Source organism: Acartia tonsa, chromosome 15, assembly GCF_053477335.1.
Source record: "Acartia tonsa isolate MP-2025a chromosome 15, ASM5347733v1, whole genome shotgun sequence".
Taxonomy (NCBI): Eukaryota; Metazoa; Arthropoda; class Copepoda; order Calanoida; family Acartiidae; genus Acartia; species Acartia tonsa.
In genome coordinates this window covers 11,686,761-11,711,401 of record NC_137274.1, presented here as the reverse complement: position 1 = coordinate 11,711,401, position 24,641 = coordinate 11,686,761, and the positions used below count along the sequence as shown (strand labels likewise).

General features: G+C 30.8%; 1 protein-coding gene across 1 annotated transcript; it reads left to right on the top strand.

Moving 5' to 3' along the window:
* Window positions 1-449: 449 nt before the first annotated feature.
* Window positions 450-19,496, top strand: LOC145306895 (uncharacterized). The gene is made up of 18 exons (XM_080149237.1): window positions 450-471; window positions 617-715; window positions 1,069-1,167; window positions 1,514-1,612; window positions 1,961-2,059; window positions 2,401-2,499; window positions 2,829-2,927; window positions 3,284-3,382; window positions 3,699-3,797; window positions 4,128-4,226; window positions 4,557-4,655; window positions 10,634-10,732; window positions 15,208-17,018; window positions 17,282-17,441; window positions 17,906-18,078; window positions 18,359-18,445; window positions 18,678-18,730; window positions 19,490-19,496. The coding sequence occupies exons 1-18, from the start codon at window positions 450-452 to the stop codon at window positions 19,494-19,496; spliced, it is 3,402 nt and encodes a 1,133-aa protein (XP_080005363.1).
* The last annotated feature ends 5,145 nt before the right edge of the window (window positions 19,497-24,641 follow it).

Genomic DNA, 24,641 nt, shown 5'->3' with positions numbered 1-24,641 from the left:
TAGGTTATAGGCTAGAGGTCCAAGTGCTGCAGCTAGGCAGGCTAGATACCGAGCACTCTGGTTGGGCAGGCCATGGGGACGAGTGCAGCGTCCAGCTTTCATAGTTTTATTGGGGGGTGGGGGGGGGGGGGGGGAAGGGGGTTGACTTAAATTATAAAAAAAAATTTTATGTGGATAATAACCATATATTTATCTAAGTATCTTTCTATCAACCTGTCTATCTATCTACATGTTACAAATAAAACTATGTTTTCTGTTTTTCTGACACAACCAGAAGTAATACAAAAAAACCAATTAATTGTATTATAATTGGTAATATTACTCAATATAAATTTAAGTTTATCAAACCATTATAAAGAGTTGAACATAAAAAAAGTACATTAAAAACGGCAGGACAAAGTAAAATAAGAAGGGGGTTAAAAAAAAGGTTTAAAGTCAATAAAGTTAATATGGCTGTCAAACATAGAAAAAGTACAAAAAAATTTATCTCCTATCTTTCATAATTACAGAAGAAATACCACATTGATGAAGTAGCTGCACTACAAATGTAGAAAAAAATCTAAAAAGGTGTGAAAAGTTTGTCAACACTAATATCAATAATAATATAAACATTCAGGATGGACTCCTTTGCATGAAGCTGCTTATAAAGGCCACCAGAGTATATTTGATATACTCCTACAACATGGGGCAGATGTTCATGTCAAGAATAAATGGGGTAATTTTATTATATTTATCCATACTTACTTTATTATTCGTAATATTACTCAATATACATTTAAGTTTATTATACCAGATATTATTTCAGTTGAAGATAAAAAAGGATAGTAATAACAACAGGACAAAGTAAAATAAGAAAGGGGTTGAAAAGAAGGAAATGGTTCAGAATCAATAAAGTTAATATGGCTGTCAAACATTGATAAAATACAAAAAAAATTTTAACTCCTATCTTTCATAATTACAAAAGAAATACCACATTGGTGAAGTAGCTGTGCTACAAATGTAGAAAAAGATTCTGAAAAATGTGTAAAGTTTGTCAACACTAACATTAATATCAACCTAAATATTCAGGTGATACTCCTTTGCATTATGCTGCCCAGCAAGGCCACCAGAGTATAGTTGATATACTCCTACAACATGGGGCAGATGTGAATGTCAAGAATAATATAGGTAAGTTTATTATATTTATCTATACTTACTTTATTATTGGTAATATTACTCAATATACATTTAAGTTTATTATACCAGATATTGTTTCAGTTGAACATAAAAAGTTACAGTAAAACAACAGGACAAAGTAAAATAAGAAAGATAGTGAAAAAAGAAAATGGTTCAGAGTCAATAAGATTAATATGGCTGTCAAACGTAGAAAAAATACAAAAAAATTAACTTCTTTTTTTCATAATTACAGAAGAAATACCATATTGATGAAGTAGCTGTGCTACAAATATAGAAAAAATACTGAAAAGAGGTAAAGTTTATCAAGACTTATATTTATATTAGCCTAAATATTCAGGTGATACTCCTTTGTATAATGCTGCTAGGTTAGGCTACCAGGGTATAGTTGGTATACTCCTACAACATGGGGCAGATGTTCATGTCAAGGATAGAGATGGTAAGTTAATTATGTTTATCCATACTTAATTTATTATTGGTAATATTACTCAATAGACATTTAAGATTGTTATACCAGTTTTTAAAAGAGTTGAACATAAAAAAATACAGTAAAAACAGCAGGACAAAGTAAAATAAGAAAGACAGTGAAAAAAGGAAATGGTTCAGAGTCAATAAAGTTAATATGGCTGTCAAACATTAATAAAATACAAAAAAATAACTCCTATCTTTCATATTTACAGAAGAAATACCACATTGATGAAGTAGCTGTGCTACAAATGTAGAAAAAGATTCAGAAAAATGTGCATAGTTTGTCAACACTAATATTAATATTAATCTAAATATTCAGGAAGGACTCCTTTGTATAATGCTGCTTGGAGTGGCCACCAGAGTATAGTTGATATACTCCTACAACATGGGGCAGATGTGAATGTCAAGAATATTGATGGTAAGTTTATTATGTTTATCCATACTTAATTTATTATTGGTAATATTACTCAATATACATTTACATTTATTATACCAGATATTAAAAGAGTTGAAAAATACAGTGAAAACAAATGGACGAGGTAAAATAAGAAAGGGGGTAAAAAAAGAAATGGTTTAGAGTCAATAGTTAATATGGCTGTCAAACATTGATAAAATACAAAACAAATTTAACTTTTATTTTTCATAATTACATAAGAAATACCACATTGATGAAGTAGCTGTGCTACAAATGTAGAAAAAGATTCTGATAAATGTGTAAAGTTTGTCAACACTAATATTAATATTAACCTAAATGTTCAGATAATACTCCTTTGCATGATGCTGCTGAGAGAGGCCACCAGGGTATAGTTGGTATACTCCTACAACATGGGGCAGATGTTCATGTCAAGGATAGAGATGGTAAGTTAATTATGTTTATCCATACTTAATTTATTATTGGTAATATTACTCAATATGAATTTAATTTATTATACCAAATATTAATTCAGTTGAAAATAAAATATAAAAAAATAGAGTAAAAACAGCAGTACAAAGTAAAATAAGAAAGGGGGTAAAAAAGGGAATGTTTTAAAATCAACAAAGTTAATATGGCTGTCAAACTCCTATTTTTCATAATTACATAAGAAATACCACATTGATGAAATAGCTGTGCTACATATGTAGAAAAATGTTCTGAAAAATGTGTAAAGTTTGTCAACACTAATATTAATATTAATCTAAATATTCAGGATGGATTCCTTTGCATTGGGCTGCTGAGAGAGGCCACCAGGGTATAGTTGATATACTCCTACAACATGGGGCAGATGTTCATGTCAAGGGTAATGATGGTAAGTTTATTATATTTATCCATACTTACTTTATTATTGGTAATATTACTCAATATACATTTAAGTTTATTATACCAGATATTAATTCAGTTGAAATAAAAAAAAAATACAGTAAAAACAGCAGGACAAAGTAAAATAAGAAAGGGGGGGAAAAAAGGAAAAGGTTTATATAGAGTCAATAAAGTTAATATGGCTGTCAAACATAGAAAAAATACAAAATAAATGTTAACTCCTATCTTTCATAATTACAGAAGAAATACCACATTGATGAAGTAGCTGCACTACAAATGTAGAAAAAAATCTAAAAAGTGGTAAAGTTTATCAAGACTAATGTTAATATTAACCTAAATGTTCAGGTAATACTCCTTTGCATCGTGCTGCTAAGAGAGGCCACCAGAATATAGTTGATATACTCCTACAACATGGGGCAGATATTCATGTCAAGGATAGAGATGGTAAGTTAATTATATTTATCCATACTTACTTTATTATTGGTAATATTACCTCATATACATAGAAGTTTTTTATACTTTAAAAAAACACAGTAACTACAGCAGGACAAGCTGTTCATTAACTTCATCAAAAGTGGAGTTCAAAAAATGAAATTGTAAGAAGTGAAAAAGTTGATATGGCTGTCAAACATTGATAAAATACAAAAAAATTTTAACTCCTATCTTTCATTATTACATAAAAATACAACATTGATGAAGTAGCTGTGCTTCAAATGTAAAAATGGTCAAGACTAATATTAATATTAATCTAAATATTCAGGATGGACTCCTTTGCATGATGCTGCTAGGACAGGCCGCCAGAGTATAGTTGATATACTCCTACAACATGGGGCAGATGTTCATGTCAAGGATGATGAAGGTAAGTTTATTATATTTATCCACCATACTTACTTTATTATTGGTAATATTACTCAATATACATTTAAGTTTAGTATACAAGATATTATTCCAGTTGATAATAAAATAAAAAAAAAGTAAAAACAGCAGTACAAAGTAAAATAAGAAAGGGGGTAAAAAAGGAAAAGGTTTATATAGAGTCAATAAAGTTAATATGGCTGTCAAATTACATGAAAGTTAAACTCCTATCTTTTAAAATCTTGAAAGATGATATTTATAAAGTAGCAGCACTACTCTGAAAGAATCTGAAAAATATGTCTAGACTAACATTAGTAATAATCTAAAAATTCAGGTGATACTCCTTTGCATCATGCTGCTTGGAGTGGCCAACAGAGTATAGTTGATATACTCCTACAACACGGGGCAGATGTGAATGTCAAGGGTGATGATGGTAAGTTTATTATATATATATCCATACTTACTTTATTATTGGTAATATTACTCAATAGACATTTAAGTTTATTATACCAGATTACATTACTAAGGGAGAGGGAAAGGATAAAAAAGAGAAAATATTGTAGTCAAATAAGTTAAGGTCTCTATAATTTATACAATACAAGAAAGAAAGAATCTAAAAAAATTTAGACTTTTCTCTTTATCATGTAATCATAATTGGTGAAAAAATACTTTAATAATGATGAAGCTGTGCTACTGATGCACATGATTTTAAAAAGAAATAAAATTTGTCAAACCTAATATTAATATTTACCTAAATATTCAGGTGATACTTCTTTGCATCATGCTGCTAGGTTAGGCTACCAGGGTACAGTTGGTATACTCCTACAACATGGGGCTGAGGTGAATGTCAAGAATAATGAAGGTAACTTAATCATATTTATCCATACTTATTTTATTATTGGTGATATTACTCTATATACATTTAAGTTTATTATCATCATCATCATTATCGCCGTTTATCTCTTCTTTCCAGAGTGTAGGCCACGCACAATGGATCTCCATTTATCTTTGAATTGGGCCTCAGTAGAGGCTTCACTGAAAGATGAAAAATTCTTTTCTCTCAGTTCCTCAAGGAATTCCCTCCTCCAGGTTGTTTTTGGTCTACCTGGTTTCCTTTTTCCTGTGAAGGGGTCCCAAGTCAAGGCTTGATTGGTTAAATCATCTTGCCCTTTCCTTAGAGTGTGCCCCAACTATCTCCATTTTCTCTGTTTTATTGTCAGTTTAATGTCTGACATATCACTGCGCTCTAAAAGCTCAGCATTTGTGATCTTGTTTGGCCAAAAGATCTTGTGGATTCTCCTAAGACATTTGTTGACATATGTCTGTAGCTTGGAGACCACTGCTGTGTTTAGGAACCAAGTTTCAGCCCCATACAGCAAAACAGAGAGAACATTTGACTTGAAAAGTCTTAACTTAGTCTTTATGGAGATGTTGTTGGAATTCCAAATTTTGTTCAAGCTGGCAAAGGCTGTTCTAGATTTGTTAATTCTAGCTTTAACATCTGTCAAAGTGCCTCCAGCTTCATCAATTTTACTTCCAAGATACTCAAAGCAGTTAACATCCTCAAGAATTTGGTTTCCAATAGTTATTGGTTCTTGGGAGTTTGCATTTAATCTGAGTATTTTAGTTTTTGGAACATTTATTTCAAGTCCAACTTTCTTGGAAGTTTCAGCTATCATGTTAGTCCTTCTTTGCATTTGACTTATATTGCTTGTTAACAAAGCAATATCATTAGCAAAGTCCAGATCTCCCAAATATTTAGGATTGCCAAATAACTGCCAGCGAATGCCATCATTGCTTTCACAGTTCTTCATGATCAAGTCATTGGGAACGAGAAAAAGGAAGGGAGAGAGAAGGCATCCTTGTCTGACACCTGTTACAATCTCAAAAAAGGTTGATAGTTTACCTTTATACATAACATTTCCACCTCCTTTATGATAGATAGCTTTAATGATATTGATTATCTTTTCTGGAATGCCATAGTGTCGGCAGATCTTCCAAAGAGATTTCCTGTCTAAAGAATCAAATGCTTTTTTGTAGTCAATGAAGTTTACAAAAAGCTCAGAGTTCCATTCCTTGGATTGCTCTATGATGATTCTTAGAGAGGTTATCTGATCAATAGTGGAACGGTTTGGTCTAAATCCAGCCTGATTAGGTCTTAGCTTTTCATTAACCTTCTTCTTTATTCTATTAAGAAGAATCTTACTAAGGATACAGCCAGGTACTGAAAAAAGCATTGTCCCTCTGTAGTTTCCACATTGGGTCAAGCCTCCTTTTTTGGCCAGTATTGAGATATGTCCATTTTCCAGTCCTCTGGGCATAACTCATCATTCCATATCTTAGTGATCAAAGGTAGGAATGCCTCAGCAGATGTGTCTAGGTCTGCTTTCATGACCTCAGCTGGGATGTTATCAGGTCCAGCGGTCTTGTTATTTTTCAAACTTTTAATGGCCTCTTTGATTTCCAATAGATTTGGCGCGCGACAGTCAATGTCAAGTGCATCTGAGGGTGGAATCTCAGTTTCTTCCTCTGGAACTGGAAGATTCAGCAGTTCATTGAAATGCTCTGCCCATCTATTTAGAATATCCTCATCATATTTAAGGAGTGAACCATCCTTGTCCCTGATGTGTGATCCTGATTTGTGTACTTTACCTACAATGCTCTTAGTAATCTCAAAAACATCTTTCATTCTATTTTGATTAGCAGCATTTTCTGCTTACAAGGCAAGGTTTTCCAAGTGTTCTTTTTTGTCAATTCTGACACTTTTTTGGATTTCCCTGCTGAGCCTCTTATACAGGTCTTTATCTTCTGGAGAGTTTCTAGAGAGTGTCTTTTGTCTTACCTCTCTTCTTTGATCCATGAGATCAATGGATCTTTGAGTGATTCACGGCTTTTGGTTAGCCTTTTTGAAACCTAATTTTTCTTGGCTAGTATCATTATAAACTTTTTTGATACCTTGCCAAATATCTTCCACTCCATCTTCCTCTTGAAGAGTCAGCCTCCATAATTCTAGGACCATGGGGTTGCCAACTAATCATGGCCTGCTCTGCTTGCTTGGTCAGCATAAGAGCCACCCCTTGATTATGGCCTAGATCCTCATTCATATGACCTGAGTATAGTATTTTCAAGCCAGAATGATGTTTAAACTCTCCATTGTTTGTCCACCTTGATTCGGTGATAGCCAGGATGTCAACCTTGGCTTTTAGCATTTCTCAGCAAATGTTTTCTGTCTGGCCTGACTGAAACATTGTCCGAACATTCCAGGTGCAAATTTTTGCTGGTCTGCGGGAATTCAGAATCATCCGCCTGACTGGTCCGTTAGCGGTTTCCCAGCCAAACATCATATTGTTGTTTCTAACCTCTACTTCATTCCCAAGCCCAAAGTTAAATTGGTCATTACTTTGTGCGGGTTGAACATAAGCAGGTTTTTTTCAGTTGAACATATAAAAATACAGTAATAATGACAGCAGGACAAAATAAAATAAGAATGGGGGTTAACAAAGTTAGTAAGGCTATTACTCAATATTCATCACAGTTTATTATTCCGCATAATAAAAAAGTAAATATAAAAAACACAGTAATAACAGCATGACAAATATAAAAATAAGATTAAGTAAGTCAACCCTTTAACTCCCTATAACCCCCTACTGGCTAAAACTATTGTGTGTTAAGTGAATTATAACATGGTAAAATACATAATTTATTATTAACCTTAAAAAAAACAGGACCTCAGAGAGTTTTCAATCTACTGTCAAGTCAACCCTCCAACTCCCTATAACCCCCTACTGGCTAAAACTATTGTGTATTAAGTGAATTATAGCATGGTAAAATACATAATTCATTATTAACCTTAAAAAAACAGGACCTCGGAGAGTTCTCAATCTATTGTGGGAGCAAAAATGAGAGGGAAGGCAAATATGCTAATCTCCTCTTCCTTGATTAATTAATTAAAGTTTTTCAAAGATTCTATTACACATGAAACTAAATGAGAGAAAAAAAAAGGAATTTTGTCACACCAAAATCTTAACCCCTATATTAATTTGCTACCAAAGTTATAATTTATACCATAAAATTGGCTGGAGTTCTGGAACACCATTTAATCATTATCTGGTCCTCTTCTCATGTCACTGAAATATAGATTAAAGGAACCCTGCAAGAATTACACTGCTTTAACTGATGAAAGACTGCCACAAGTAGACCCAATACCAAAAATTTAAAGCCTTCAGCTTAAATTTAAAGCTTCAATATTAAATTACGTCATCTAGAAGAAAAATTAAAAGCTTATTTTTTTCAGAAACTTTTTGCCAGTAACTGAAAAAAATACACCCCATCCCATAGTCAAAATCTCTTTTAAAAATTTGGTTTAAATTAAATTTGTAAACATAAAATCATAGCAGGAAAAAATGAAACTAATGTAAGTAATACAGATGCTCAGCTTTGATTGGTTGTTTAGCGGACTTAGCGTGGACTTGGCCTTCTAATTGGCTGCAAATCATAAAGGCTGGCATTCTCAGACTACAGTAATCTTAGAACAACACAAATTAAACTGAATTTTTTTTAATGATTTTGACTATAAAGAAGGGTGTTTTTATTTTGAAAATGTTATCAGTTATTGGCATCCAAAGTTTCTGCCAAAAATAAGCTAATATTTATCTTTCTAGGCGTCATATTTTAATAATGAAATTTTTATTATTAGCAATGAAAAACTTTCAAAATTTTCATTGTGCTAAAAATATCATTTTAAAATGTCTATACTATCTGTTATTGAAGCTGGAGGCTTCAAATTTTATGTATTGAGTCTACTCATGGCAGTCTTTTAGTAGTCAGTTTCTTGCAGGGTTCCTTTAACCCTTAACAGTCGGGCCCCTTGCCGCACCTTAATCAGTTGAACGCTCCCCCATATTATCTTAGTTCCTATTAGAGCTAGAGGGCTAAAATTTTTTGTGCTAGTCCCCTGTGTTATGATGAATTTCCGACCTGAAGTAATTCAAAGTCAATTTTCGCTTCCTTCACCCTTTTATTTAACAACCTTTGTTTTTAGGTCCTTTTTTACTCAAAAATTTCAAAAGGCTGTAATTTTTTTACTTTTGAATCTAGAAGAAAATTTTTTTTGCAGAAAATGTTTATCTTTAGGTAAATTTTATATTAGAAATATCAAAATATAAATTTCAGCGGCCGAAGCTGTACTTGGCAGCTGCCAGCCGCTGCAGTCGGCGGTGGGCGGGAAAACGGCGGCGGATCTTTATGAAATTTAAATACATTATGTAGACATTTAAGAAAAGCTTAAGTTTAAAATTTGAAGTCTCTAAGTCAAAAATTGCGGCCACAGGAGCCTTTTAAAGATTTCTGGAGACCTGGAGGATCAGGATCTGCAGGATCATACCTGGAACCTAAAATTGACTTGAACACCTGTATTTAATATGAGGATGTACTACTAGAGGATATTTTAGTATTTTGGTAAGATAAAATGCTTTGTTTAAGTCAAAAAAATACTTTTGCTCTTTACCTGGATGACCCTGCCAGATTTGCTGGCATCCTGTGCCCGCCAGGATGGAGATATTTAAAAAATTCCAACTCTCAGTTATGTGTCATACCCACACTTAAAAAGTCAAGCAGTTTGGGCTCTTTATCTTTCACACACAGAAAATGAGATAGAAAAAACGGGATGGGGGGGCGTTCAACGCCCCACCCCCCCTGACCGTTAAGGGTTAAGCATATATAATCATGTATCAAAATATTTGTATTATTTTGAACCCTCACTGCCCCAACAAGGGCGTCCATGCTTTTTTATTTGAGGAAAGTGGAAATTTTTTTAGGTGGGGGTAATTTGGAATTGGGGTGGGTAAACAGTTAAACCCCCCCTGAAATCTGTTGGGTGGGGTAAATAACCCCCTGTAATCTGTTCAGATGTGGGATTGGGGGATATTAACCCCCATAATTTGATAATGAAAGTACTATAAATATTTAGTAGTATATTAATCTTATTCATGAAAACACAATAAACAACTTACAAGTCCTGGTAGGTTTTTAACTATTTTTGGTGAGGTAACAAAACCCTGGCAGCCTGCAAAGAAAAATTTCCCCTAGAAAAAAGATTTATATATTTTCTGAAATGTTTGTTCAAGTTGATTTATCTATTTCATGGAAGCTTCAAAAATAATTTTGATTAAAAATTTTTTTTTACTATTTTGGAAAAATTTTTTATTTGAATAGACATTATTTAGACAGACCCAGTGCATTGTTTGCCATTAAAACTAAACCATGTATTTTTTATCATAGTTCATAACTGTTTTAATCTGGTGGAAATTTTTAGTATTTGATGAAGAACATTCAAGCCTTTTCATAATGGGAGGGTGGTAAAAAATCTTAATAGTGGAAGTAGAAATGTGTATGAAGCAAAGAATTTTTTAGGGATTATTTATTTGGGGGGGATGGGGTTATATATTCTGTTAAAATTGTTTGGGGGGGATAAAAACCCCCTACTAAATAGTTGGGGTCACCCCCAAGGTAGGGATAAATTTCAAAGGGGGGGGGGGGTTAAAATAAAAAAGTTTTATAAAAATTTTGGGGGTAAATCAACCCTTTACTAAATTTGTGAGATTTTTATGCTTTTTTGTTGCAAGGTAATGTTTAGGGTATGAAATCACTCCTTCTCAAATGATTTAATCTTTTTTTCCAGGTTTGTAGGACACGAAGTATAAGTTTCATAAAATGTATATAGAAATCATCCATAAAATAAAAATTAGAAGGCTTTTAAAAGTTTTAATAAACATTTGCAAAGAAAATAGTAGAATACTGAAAACGAGTAATTAGTGAAAGATAAATAATTAATATTTTCAGGAAGAACTGCTCTACAGATATCAGAAAATAATGATGAAAGGAGAGATATTCTGACCTTGATGTTATATCATGGGGTTCAAATTTCTGACATTGATGAAGGTAAGTGAATTCTTACAGTAAATTTACTTTGATTATTTCACAAAAAGAAGATGATTCTAGGGAAATGATTGTGAATATCTCTATCAAATAATTACCATTTCTATCTAAAATAAAAAAATTTTCCAATCTAATTGAAATATTTGTAATTTATCACACCCCACCCGAAGGCATGTTAGGTTAGAAAAAACCCCACGCAGAAACGGTTTACACAGGATGTACTGGGACCTTATGGTGAGTTCAGAACATGCTTTCCCTAAATTGAGTTAGTACCTTCCCATAGTAGAAAATTTTAAAATTACTTTTGGTGATCAAATTTTACTTTTATTTTTAGACCACCTTCACCTAACCTGCTTTATTGTCTTATTTTGAATTTCATGTTAATCATGCAAATTCGTTCACATTACAGTTGAAATGACAGATATTGGAGCTTTCTAAAAAGGTCTCTAACATTTTTCTAGCTCTAATACTTTTTGAGATATCTTATTTCAAAGTATTGTTGTAAAATCATCTTTTACACAGCAAAAAGCTGAAATAAAAAATTAGTTATTTTAGAGAAAATTACAAGTATCTTCATGTAAATCTTTCTAATTTTGCTTCAAATTGACCAAATTGGACAGTTAAAACTATCTACATTCAATGGACAATCCAAATCCACACTTTTTGAGACTTTATAAGTCAACAGGAGAAAACTAAAATGTAATATCAAAGAAACAAATGTAATTTAATTTTAATTATAAATCACTTTTTAGGCATTTTTAATAATGTAAAATGTGTTTTAAGGTACAAGAAACTCATAATTGATTATGATTTATTATTTTTAAAAATCTCAGTATTAGTTTAGAGTACCTAATAGTGTATATTAACAAAAAAAAATGTGGCTTAAGAATAAATTGATCCTTTTATTATATATGAGATTATCCATGAAAGTCTTTAAAATACTATGATTTCTTATTTAAGGTGGCAAAAACTAATTTTGTTTCATAAGGTTATAAAAAATTTAAAAGGCCAATCAACTATTCTTAGAAAAAATTACTAGAATTAGTAGATTACATTTGTAAACTGCTTGGTAATGCTTAAAATTCTAACAAATTTTTTGTTTATTTTCAATGATTATGTCTATTTTTCTTAAGATATGTTTCTATTGGTTCAAAATATCATATGATTGTGTTTTATTGGCTTTCTCATTACAAAGTCACAACTTTTTACACCATAACTTATCTTAAAAACCTTGCTAAAGTCAATTAAATTTCAATTTATTTAAATAAACAGCAAATATTTTTTCCTTTAGCATTTTCAAAATTCACTTCATGCTCCTGTTGACTTATAAAGTCTTAAAAAGTGTGGATTTGGATTGTCCATTGAATGTAGATAGTTTTAGGCACCTTAACTGTCCAATTTGGTCAATTTGGACCAATATTAGAAAGATTTACATGAAGATACTTGTAATTTTCTCTAAAATAACTAATTTTTTATTTCAACTTTTTGCTGTGTAAAAGATGTTTTTTACAACAATACTTTGAAATAAGATATCTCAAAAAGTATTAGAGCTAGAAAAATGTTAGAGACCTTTTTAGAAAGCTCCAATATCTGTCATTTCAACTGTAATGTGAGCAAATTTGCAGGATAAACATGAAAGGCAAAATAAGACAATAAAGCAGGTTAGGTGAAGGTGGTCTAAAAATAAAAGTAAAATTTGATCACCAAAAATAATTTTAAAATTTTCTACTATGGGAAGGTACTAACTCAATTTAGGGAAAGCATGTGTTCTGAACTCACCATAAGGTCCCAGTACATCCTGTGTAAACCGTTTCTGCAGGGTTTTTTTTCTAACCTAACACGCCTTCGGGTGGGGTGTGTTATGAGATCCTCTGTTTCCAAAATAGTAAAAGATAGTTTTGAAATAATTTGTTTTGAGTTTTTATGAAGAAATATAAAAATTTATTACCTAAGTTTTTAATGAATTTCATAAAAAGTGATAAAATCATTTTTCAAAGCTTAATTCATTTTTAAAGTTATTAATCAAATTTTCTTAATTAAACAGATCAAAATATGATAATATTGTTCTAGAGTATTGTAATTGTACCAACTTTTCATTTCTATGGGGAATATTAGGCCTTGACAAGATTTTTCCATTACTGGGCTGTCTCCTTCACATCCTCCTAAGCTAGGTTGGCATCCTCCAGCTTCTTCTCTATCCTTTAGTTTTGGTATCATTCTCAGCACATGTACCAGCAAGATCAAACACTTTTAATGTCTGGCCAGTATGTTTTGCATATTCTTCTAGGACTCTTATTATGAAAAACAATTAACTTTTTCATATCAGCAACATTATCAACATATCCAGCATTCAGCACCATATAAAAGGACAGATTTGACATTCTATTTTACATCCTTAACCTTGTCCTTTTGTATATTTGTTAGATTTCCAAATTGCTCTGAGCCTAGCAAAATGAAGCATTTTCCTTGTCTGTTCCCGTTTTGATATCTGCACTTGCTCCTTTGTTTTTTTGTGTGTATAAAACTTTCTAAATATGCAAATTTCTTTAAAGAACGTGTCTTAACTTTTTATCTTTATTTAAAGTAGCTAGTCGGTGATTTTAGTAAGTAGAAGATGTAAAATGGTCCATAGAAGTTTCATTTTATGGAGGCACTTTGACACAACATTGATAACAAAAATCATACTGATTTTATCTGTGCATTACTAATAGGTACTACATCTCTCTAAGACCATTTGAGGGCCCCCTTAGTTGTGTTTCTCTAATACATTATTATTCACTTGTTCTAATTGCCTGATATGTTAGTTGCACTAAATTAAGCTGAGAAATATCTTTTTAGTCATTTGGTCCAACATTTTAAACTTTTATTGCAACTTTTTCAGTTGTCAATAAGCAAAATTGATAACAACTGTGTAAAAAGCAGAAATTTATCTCTATTTTTTCAGTTTGAATTTTATTAACTCTAACTGTGTTAAGAGAAATGCCAACAAATCTAAAAGTTTGTTTAGCACACAATTGTGTAACTGACTTTTTTTTGGTACTGTAGCAAATTTAAAATTAGAAGTTCTAAGGCACTTTTTGTATCAAATTTGGCAAAATTTTTGTCATAATTCTAAATAACTAAGTAATTCCAAATATATATCAAAATTTTTCAAACTTGCTTCGTGATCACTTTAATACTGTGTTAAATGCACAAAATTACATGACTTTTCTCTGTGTACTGATTAAAACTAAAAAATTTAAATTCATTTCAACTTTTAAAACTTCAATAATTATAATACTGGTAGAAATTGTTTAAAATTAGTGTATTTTAGAAAGATATTTTGTTATAATCCTGATATAAACGTAGCTATTTGCTGGACCCATATAGTTCTCCTTTACAGTGTAGCTTCTTGTAGGTACATGGGAGGGTTACAACTATAATGGGAGAGAAAACCTTCACCCTCATAAGAGAAATCACCCCCAATCCTTCCTTAAAGCGCCCTTAGGGGCTTTTTACTAGGATTGTAGATGCTAGTTTTAAAGTGCACATGAATTTGCAATAAGTTTATTTCAATTTATAGGTATATGACAATTAAAGAGAAATCTGTACAAATATTGCCTTAAAAGATGACAAATATTGAATTAAATCAAAAAGATTTTTCAAATTTTCTGAACATAACAATATAAATCAACTTTTTGTTGGTAAACTGAATAATAAATGCATTAAATAAGAACAAATGCACTGACTTGTGAAGAACTGTAGTAAAAATTAATAAAGAATTTGTAGCTTTTTAAAATGACATAACAATGCACATCAATCTAAACTATTTTAAGAAAAAAACCAAATTCTGCATTCATGTAAAAAATAAAACAAATTTAAAAATTTTCTTGTAAATCTTTAAAAGAATTTATTTTGATCTTAAAGTTAAAAGCCTAACTCTATATTGGAGTGAGTGTGTTAAGTTTGGTGTAATGTTTGGGCATGTGGGGGGGGGGTTGTTGTTGGAGGTGTGAGTGTGTGTGACAAAAGAATGTTTGTGATGAGAGATGTGAAATTTCTAACTCAAATCACTAAATTTATGGTTCAACTTCAAGAGAAAAAATATAGCTTGTATATTTGCATAATATTCCTCTTAAATGTTATTCTTAAACCATGTTTCTTTAGTCATCATACTTACATTTATGAAAAGAAAATTGGTCAACAATTTTATAAAAGTAATGCAAGTTTTGTATTTAGTTTTAAACCAAGTTTAAAAACAAATTTTAAAAGAGGATTATTACAACAATATTTGTAGAGTTTCAATTTTGTTGCTCATTTTCCCTTTTTTGTGCAAAGATTTAAGCATCAAAATCCTGTGAAATTGATCTTCAAATTTAATAAAATTAATGGAATTTTAATGCATTATTCTATGAAAATTACTTAAGACATAGGAAAAAGTGAAAAAAAATACATTTTGAAAAATTGCTTCATGATCTCTTTAAAATTATTTTTCTTAGGAAATTATACAAAGAACCTTACAGAGGAAGATATAATGAAGATACTAAGAAGAAATCCTGCAGAGAGAGCACAAATTATTAAATTTATGGTTCAACACATCCAAGCATGTGCCAAGTATAACCAACAATTTTTACATGTATTGATCGGGATACTTCAACAGAAAAGAGATGAAATTGGGCTCACATTTCAAGATGTATTCCAAATATTTCACACACATGAAGACCTTGATGGAATGAGAATGTCCTGTTTAAATGTAGCTATTCTTAATAAGGATTTCAAATTAGCATTAGATATGCTTGAGTGTGAAAAAATTCTTCATGGCCAAGATACTGAATCAGTCATTCAGTGTCTCAGAGAAAATACTCAAGAAGATCCTTTAAAGCTGGAACTAGTTGACAAAATAAGAGGAGAATCCACTGGTAAATGTAATAACACAATTGAAGCAGTCAAAGGAAAATTGTCATGTTGCTCAAAAAAAGATGGACAGAATGACACCTCTGAGAAAAGCTGTTTTGAGAAAATGAAGATTGGGTTCTCAGTTATCTTTCAGACACTGCTTGTCTCAATCTTGCCCTATTTGTGGGATTTCTTTTCAGATTTCCAGTTGTATGTGGACTTTAAAGACTACAATTCTTCAAATTCAAAGGAAGATATGGAATTATGGTGTAACAACTCTGTTGGTTCTATGGATTTAACAAAGGAATATGATATTGCTTCTGGGATGACTCTCTCCATTTTGATTCTGAATGGAGTAATGTACGCTATTGGAGCTGTTTTAGTTCCCACCACTCATGTTGACAACCTTATTGCAAAAGTTAATTCCTCTGAGAATAAGTATGAGACTCTTCACAGAATGTTAGTTACTGTTTTCCTCTACATCATGAAAATTCTAGCAAAACTTCTATGGCCTATTTTTCTACTGATGTCCTATCAACTTGAAAATAAAATTGCAACCACCCCAACTAGGACAATCCAGACTAAATTCAAGACAGAAAACTTATGGAATATGGTGAAGGTGTTGGAGATGTCATTCGAAAACATCATTCAACTGACCATCCAACTTTGGGTTCTCCTTCCGATATTTGGTTGCATCTCTCAGAAATCATGGACAGATCTGTTCTCTGCTGGCCTCAATGGTGTGTGGAGTATTATTAGTTTTGGACTCTATGAATCAGAATCAGATGTTGAAACTTCACTTGGAAAGATATTATTCACTGTGGTTATGCTAAGTTTAAGTCATGCCATGAAGAAACTTGAAAAGCCAGGCCTTGGATTATTGAAAAAAATGAAGCTACTTGTTCTACTATTCCCCAGTGTTGTATTGCAGGTTGTTGCTAGAATATTAGTCATAACGAATTTGATGCTTATGACTGTTCCTGGCTGGTACAAATACACATGTTTCCTGTTATTTCACTTTCTATGTTTAATCACAGTAAAAGTTGTATTTGAGTCGCGAAAAAAAGAGATGAAAGAGACAACAATGAACAGACGGAATATTGGGATTCTAGAATGGCTACAGAACCAAGTAAAAACACATAAGAGGAAGATTCAGATTATCATCAGCTGCTTATGTTCAAGTTTCCTTCAAGTGGACATTCATTACAACTCATCCACACTACACCATTCAAAATACAAATTTTTATCAACCTGTTTTTTCTATATGTTGATATTCTTGGAAAACTTTACTTTGACAGTGTTACCTTTCATTGCACCTACATTGTTTCCACCCCAAGATGAATTCAACCACAGCTCCTTCACCTCAGCAGCCATCTTTGTTAATCTGTCCTGGATTTTTGTTGTTTTGATTGAGGTAAAATTTGCAATCAAAAACTTGCATTGATTTATTATCAATAATACAATTTTCCCTTAGATTTGTCAAATCCTTTCTAAAGAGTTAATTATGAGTTTTCTACTAGATTATAAAGTATTTAAAAGAATCAAATAGTTTAAAGGTTAAAACCAACAAAGTATAAATGATATGAATTTTTCATAAAATTAGTTCACATGTTTTTAATTCATTACCAATAATTAATATTATAAATTCTTTGTTAATAAGTAATTGAAAATGTTTAGGTTTTGTACTATTCAAAATTGCATGTCTGGCATGAAATTAATGGGCCTGTAAAAACTGAAGACAAGTGTGAGTTCTCATTCCTGTCAAGAATAATTTGTTGTGACAGAATGCAGAAAATTACAGTATCAGGATGTGGAATTAAATTTGAAGATTACTCAGGTTAGATCAGATTGGAAAGTGTTATAATATTTTTTATGATAGTGGGAGGGGGATGGGAGAGGTTAGTTATTCTACTTAGTACTTTGCAGAAAATCATTATTAATTTTATATACTTTTGTCTAATAGATTATATCTTTCTAAAATCCTATATTAAAAAACTAGCAGCTTCGCCTCTAGGGGCACTTGAGGAGAGGGGAGTTAAAAAAAAAATTTGGGGCGGGGAGTTGCCCCAATTCGCATTTTTAATTTTAGTTTTAAAAAAAATTGGGGGGGGGGAAATTTTTTTCTAGGGGCTATTTCTATTGGGAGGGTGGAGGTACCCTCCCTGAAGATAATTATAAACCTTTCCTAAATCGGTTCAGCGGTTAGCAAGAATCTTCAGTACAAACAAACAGATAGATAGACAGACAGACATTGTTCTACTTTGTATATACTTTTAAATGCTGATGGTATATTCTAAATAGGAATAACTCTGGAAAATACTTTGTGTGGAAGACCCCTTGAAGAAGTAGAGAAGGAGTTTGACAATTTCAAGTTTATTCATTCCAAAGTTGATGGAACCCAACCCATGGATGACTTGAAGTCAGGACCAGAACAAACTGAAAACACCAATGAAAAAAAGAAATCGTTGAAAAAAGTAAATAAACCCTTTTCTTAAAAATAAAATTACTAGAAAAGGTCTTTAAAAAATCATATTTTTTGCTTTGTACCTGTATGACCCAGTCAGGATGCTGATATTAAAATTCTTAATTATGTATAATAATCCAATTTAAAAAGTCAGTTCTCTAGAGCAATCTATCTTTATCAAACATAAAATAAAACAGAAAAAAAACAGTTAGATAATAGTTTGACCCTCCCCTCCCACTCTCCTACAAAACCTTTCTTTATACAAATATTAATCAAATTTCTTACTTTAGAGTGAAGAAGATCAAACTATTCCAAGTTACAGAGAAATGATTTCAAGTCATGAAAGTATCTCTGCTGATCTTGAAAATGAAAAAGAGGTAAGATTTGTTTTTCTGTTGGCATATAATTGGATTTTGAATGATTTATTTACTTACCAATTATTGAGAGAAAAAACCCTTAAACAAATGAAATTGTACAATAGATAAACTGTAACATTCCCCAATCTTTAGATTTAATTTTTTTGTAACATAAGTTAGAAATTGTTTATTTTAGTCAATAAAAAAGAAACCTGTTTAAAATTAAGTAAAATAAGAGTAAACTTTAATTTAGGGAGAAGACTTGATTGTTGTAGTTGAGGAAACCCCAATGCAAATTATGACAAGGTAATTTAAATTTCAAGAATATTAAAGCTACTTTTCCTTCAAATAAGGTCAGTGGTAACATATCACTGTTTCCAATATTCCACAAAATGCAATTTCTGGTTAATATCTCCTAAAATAAACTTCAAAGCATAATGTTCCAACTCCGTTTCTTGTTATATAATAAAATTTATGAACAGATTGCAAAACTACTACAGTTAGGGAGTTGAATCCATTTTTATAGAAGCAGAAATATAATCTATGATTATGGTTTGGACCCTCTAAAACTGTAATCTACCCTTCCACTTTCCCCTCTCTTGGTGAAGATATCTTCAACGCCGAAACGATTTTTGAAATATAAGATTCCACTTTTGTCTCTCTTGTTAAAGATATCTTCACCAAGAGAGGCAAAAGTGGAATCTTAAATTTCAAAAATCGTATCGGCGTTGAAGATATCTTCACCAAGAGAGGGGAAAGTGGAATCTTACATTTCAAAAATCGTATCGGCGTTGAAGATATCTTCACCAAGAGAAGGGAAAGTAGAATCTTACATTTCAAAAATCGTATCGGCGTTGAAGATATCTTCACCAAGAGAGGGGAAAGTGGAAAGGTAGATTACAGTTTTAGAGGGTCCAAACCATAATCATAGATTATATTTCTGCTTCTATAAAAATGGATTCAACTCCCTAACTGTACTAAACAAAAAATATATTTGTTTATGACAACATAAATATCTCAAGTTTAAAATGTTAAATAAGATTCTTAGAAATGTGTTTTGTTTAGGCTATAGTTGAACCAACTCAGGAGAGCAGTGTGTGTTAAAAAATGGAAGATAAATACTTCATTGAAAGTAAGTCTCTATTTCTCAGCTGCACTTTATACATAATTTTATAACAAATGTACTTTTTAATATTCTAGACTCAATATTAGTAGGTACATGTACATCTATTATTGAATGTGGAAAATTAATATTTTCTGAACAAAATTATCTGAGAATGGTTCTAGATTTTTTTATTTAATTGGTGTTTCTCTTCAACTAATAAGACTAGAAACAAAAAGATAATAAAAAGATTTCTTACAAATAATGTTCTGTCATTTTCTCCACCTCTGATGTTTATTTTAGACAACTTAAAAGTCTGAAAAAAATTTTTTTCATGATAATATTTTATTCTTGGTCTGACCAATTTGATGATTAATTTACTTTCAGGTATTTGATTGATTTTGGAAGTTGGATTGATATGTTAAAAGAGGTATTTCAGCATGTAAAGTAAATTCAAACTCAAAATTATTAAATTCTTCTATTAACGTTTGACAATATCATGTCCAACTAAATTTTCAAACTTTTTTTACTGAATGAAAAGTATATTACTGCTGCTCTAAGTAATATCTCACATTTTTCCAGTGAAGCAACCTTCAACCCCACCCAAAGCACAAAACCCTTTTAATATTCTATACTTTTTTTGAAAGTCATATCTGACATACAATAGCCATTTTGATCATAGTTTTCATAAATAAAGTGAGGGGGGATTAAGGTGCTTTACTTGCAAATTAAGAGTTTTTTTCCAGATTTAGTTATTCAAAAAATATTGATAATCATTCAAAATCTAGGTATAAATGAATTACTTAGTACTTTTTTTATTTAATTGATGACTCAATTAAATATTAATTTGTTTGTCTCTAATGCATATGTAATTGAATTAATATTGAAAAATGATATTCAAATGACATGAAAAAATAATGACAATTTATTTATTTAAAGAGAAACTTCAGAAGAATTTTAAAAAAAACTTTTCTTAAATTTCAAATGTAGATAAACATTCCTTAAGTAGCAATATTTAGTAAAATTTAAATAAATATATTTTAGCAAGAGACAAACATTTCAATATTTCATGTTTTTTATTGTGCTAATTATCTTTATATTCTTTTGCTTAATTTCTTATATTGAATTATTGTATAGTTTATTGTTTAAACTCTTGGGCCTGTAAAAATTTCATTAATTTCTTAATTTAACACATTTTTCAAAATTTCACAATAATAATCTTTGAATAGTAAAAATTTATTGATGATAAAATGAAAAACATTCTAACATTCAATTTGAAAATTCTTTATAATAAGATAGAATATCAAATAAAATAAGATGTAAGTTATTCCCACTAGTTTTAGCTTTCATAATTTTTTAAATCATTTTTAAGGCTCAAGAAAGTTTTTTGAAAGTTAGTTGTTTGTATGTTCTGTAAGATCTCAAAAATTGATAGACTTATTTTAGAACAATTTTTAAAAACTTTTAAATTCTACAGGGAAGGTTTTAGACTATTAAGTTATTGAAGAGTTGGGCTTTATTCAATACAAGTAATATATTTATTCTTATAATAAAAAGGGTTGGAAACTGCCCCATTAACTGAAGGGGGGAGGCCACTAGCAAAATGATATTAGTTAATAATTTATGTGTTATTTTTATTCAGTAAGAATTTGAGTTTTTTCTAGCTTTATTCAAGTTTATAAAATTAAAAATTTTTTTTTGTTTCAAAAAAAATATCTTGAGGTTTAGTGTTCATTACAAATGCAATTGAACGATTTTTTAACCAGTAAATTAAGCAATTGTACATGGGTTAAAATTTTTGTAACCTGCAAGGTGTGTTCAATAAAGCTTAGAATCATTTAAAAGTCCCAAGTTTTCTTCATATATCTCTTTATTTTGGATTTGCAAATTTAGTTTCTACTTTGTGCATGTAATTGAATTTAAATTTCAACTGCTTTTGTTTTAACTTTAAGTGCTTTAAGATATAACAATTTTGTAAAGTAAAAAATAGATAAAACTATTTCTTATTAAAGTTTATAAAAGTTTTGGTATAGTCCCTTTTGTGGCAATGCCTCTTAAGGGGGGTTTCATTGTATTTTCACATTAGTTTTTTATACATTATTTTAGGTTAGGTTAAGTTGGGTTAGGTGATTGACCTGCAGGGTTAGATCCTCAACATAGGCTAGAAATAGGGGAAAAGCTACTGTGAAAATTCGACCAAAATGCCCCTTAAGAGGCATTGCCAGGAAAGGGACTATACCCAAAGAAATTTATGGTTTGCAGAAATAGTCCACAGAAACATAGATAAAAACATGAATTTCATCCCACTCTTTTGTTCTACAGCTATTAGGGCTTACAATATGAATAGACTTGCATATTATATTATTTATCTATTTTTGTGCCTAGCAACTCTTGATTATTGTCATTCTAGTTATTTGCTTATTACTATGTTTTATATTGTATGATTATTGTGTATGATGATATGCTACAATGCTATACAAAGATAACAAAGAAGACTTTTATTTAAATCTTTAAATTTAAAAAGTTATTTTATGATTCAATTGTTACAAATAACTTATAAACCTTTATCTTTCAAATTTTCTTTTTAATCTAATGAGAATTAATTTTAAACATCAAGTTTAGAAATAAAACTTTCCAGTAACAATAATTTGAAAAATTACTTCTAGAAATTGTCCAAATTCAAATGATTAATTACTATATCACGACCCTGATAATAAAGCATAATTTTTTCAAAAATTCAACAATGTATAAAACCATATCAGAAATATTTAATATGAAATCAAGAGCAAACTAACATACAGACAATTAAATATTGTTTTTGTCTTCTTTTTTATTAAAACAATTTTAAAAGAATAATCAATGAAATTTTAAATTTTTAAACATTAATTTTAAAATATAAATGTTAAAAACTTTGGGTGTAATTTCATGGCATCACACCTTAAGGGGCGATTCTTCATATTTTTCACAGTAGGTTTTCTCCTATTTCTGGCCCCTGCGGGGCCAATTGTCTAACCCTGTGGGGCAATCACTAACATAAAATAACCTATAAAAGCCATTTAAAAATACAACGAATCGCCTCTTAAGGGGCGTAGCCACTAAAGGGACTATTCCCAAAACTTTAAATTGATATAACTATTAATTATAATGTTTAGCATGTAAATGTTATATTTAGTAATAAGTATCCAAATTAACTTTTATATCTATTAAATGGATGAAATATATTTTTTTTTTCAAATTTCATGATCGTCATAGTTTAAAAGATAGATTTAAATACTTATTACCAATATTATGATTTGATTTTTGTACAAAGCAAGCCTGTAGGATATTCAGATATTTCAGTCATAAAATAATTTTTCCTTTAAATATTTTATAAAGTTTTTCACTTGTTTAAAAAAAAGTCAGGTAATGTTGGTTTTGTGACATCACCTCTTAAGGGGTGTTTTATCGTTTTTTTCACAGCGTTTTCTCCTATTTCTAGCCCCTACGACGCAATTATTTACCCAAACTTAATAACCTATCAAAAGCTTCTGTGAAAATATGACAAAATGCCCCTTAGAAGGCGCTGTCACAAACCACCAAAAAATCGTATTGTTTTAGAAACTTCATATTTTCCATAAAAAGATATTAAAATTTTGTAATTAATTCAACTAGTTGTATTTTTGGAAAAAAAAACTGAGCTGTATCTTTAAATCATTTTAGTGGTGAGCCAGATCAGGTTGAGCCGAATTTCAGCCAATCACAGCGCAACATTTCATAAAATGCTGTGCTCTCATTGGTGGAAAGTTGGCTCACCCCGATCTGGCTCACCACTAAAATGATTTAAAGATCCAGCTCTGGATATTACCACAGGCATGCTTTACTGACCCGGAATTGATTGATATAATGTTTAAGGATAATGATTTGGCCACAATTAGTAATTTAGGAATTATTAATTGTTATTTGTATTTTTATATTTTTTTGAATAAAGCTGTTTGCACTATAGAGTTGTTTTTATTTTCCTTATTCTCATTTTTTGAAATCAAAGCTTTTCTATAATTAGGGTTCAGTCGGTTGGCTCTTCTTGTTTAGGCATGCTAGAATTGTCCTATTGATTTCTAACTTTACATGGTGATTCCTGTAGTAGTTTAGAATTTAGAAAGTAAATAATTTTTACCAGAATGTCCGCAGGTTGATTTCAAATATTCAAAATATTATAATTCAATTGATCTAACTTTTAGAATACGGATTCCTATGACAACAAAGAAAATGTTGAAAGCAAAGCATCTCTATAATCAAGTCCTAAAAATTTAAATATGTCGATAAGCATTATCCTGTATTTAAGCAGTTTTTCATCAATTTTGTTTCAACTTTTATACATTTATATTCTGATTTTTTTCGTTCTGATACTCTAGAATCTACAAGTGTTAATGTTGGTTTGTCCAACTGTTTCAGAGCTTTTCTTTTATGGGTATTGTCATCCTTGTTTTATGTTTTTATATAGTTTAATATGCATACTTTTACAATTAGGGGAGTGTTGTAATAACATTTCCAAGATTATTTTAAGTCTTTCTTTATAAGATAGAGGCCTGTAGGCAGTGGCGTGCGAACCGAAGGGGGCATTTGGGGCAATCGCCCCCCCCCCCTAGCGACCAAAACTCCCTATTAAATAATTGGAAGCACCACTTTATGAAAAACTGACAGATTTTTAAAGTGCCATTTGAAGAAGGGTAGGATATTTTAATATAACTTTTTAGTTACTCTATAATTCACTATGGCTGTCAGTTCGTAATGCTAAGGGGGAAATGTGATTTTCTCAACTGCAATTAAAGATAGAAGGCTAAAACTTAATGTTAACATTCCCATCATTATGGAGTATAATAATTATTAAAAATTCATGGAGGTCGGACTGCTTTTCAGGACGTTTTTGGCTATTTTTGTATCTTTCACAATTAAAAAATGTTTTGTGGTGAGAGGGGGGGGGGGTAGTAAGGTTAAATTATCTTCTTTACTTTTTTCTCAGATGCTTTCTAGCTCACATCCCTTCAGTCATTGCAGGTGGGGAGAAGGGATGGGGGAGAAGAGATGGGGGGGAGGGAAGGATGGGGGGGAAGAGATGGGGGATAGAAATGGGAAATA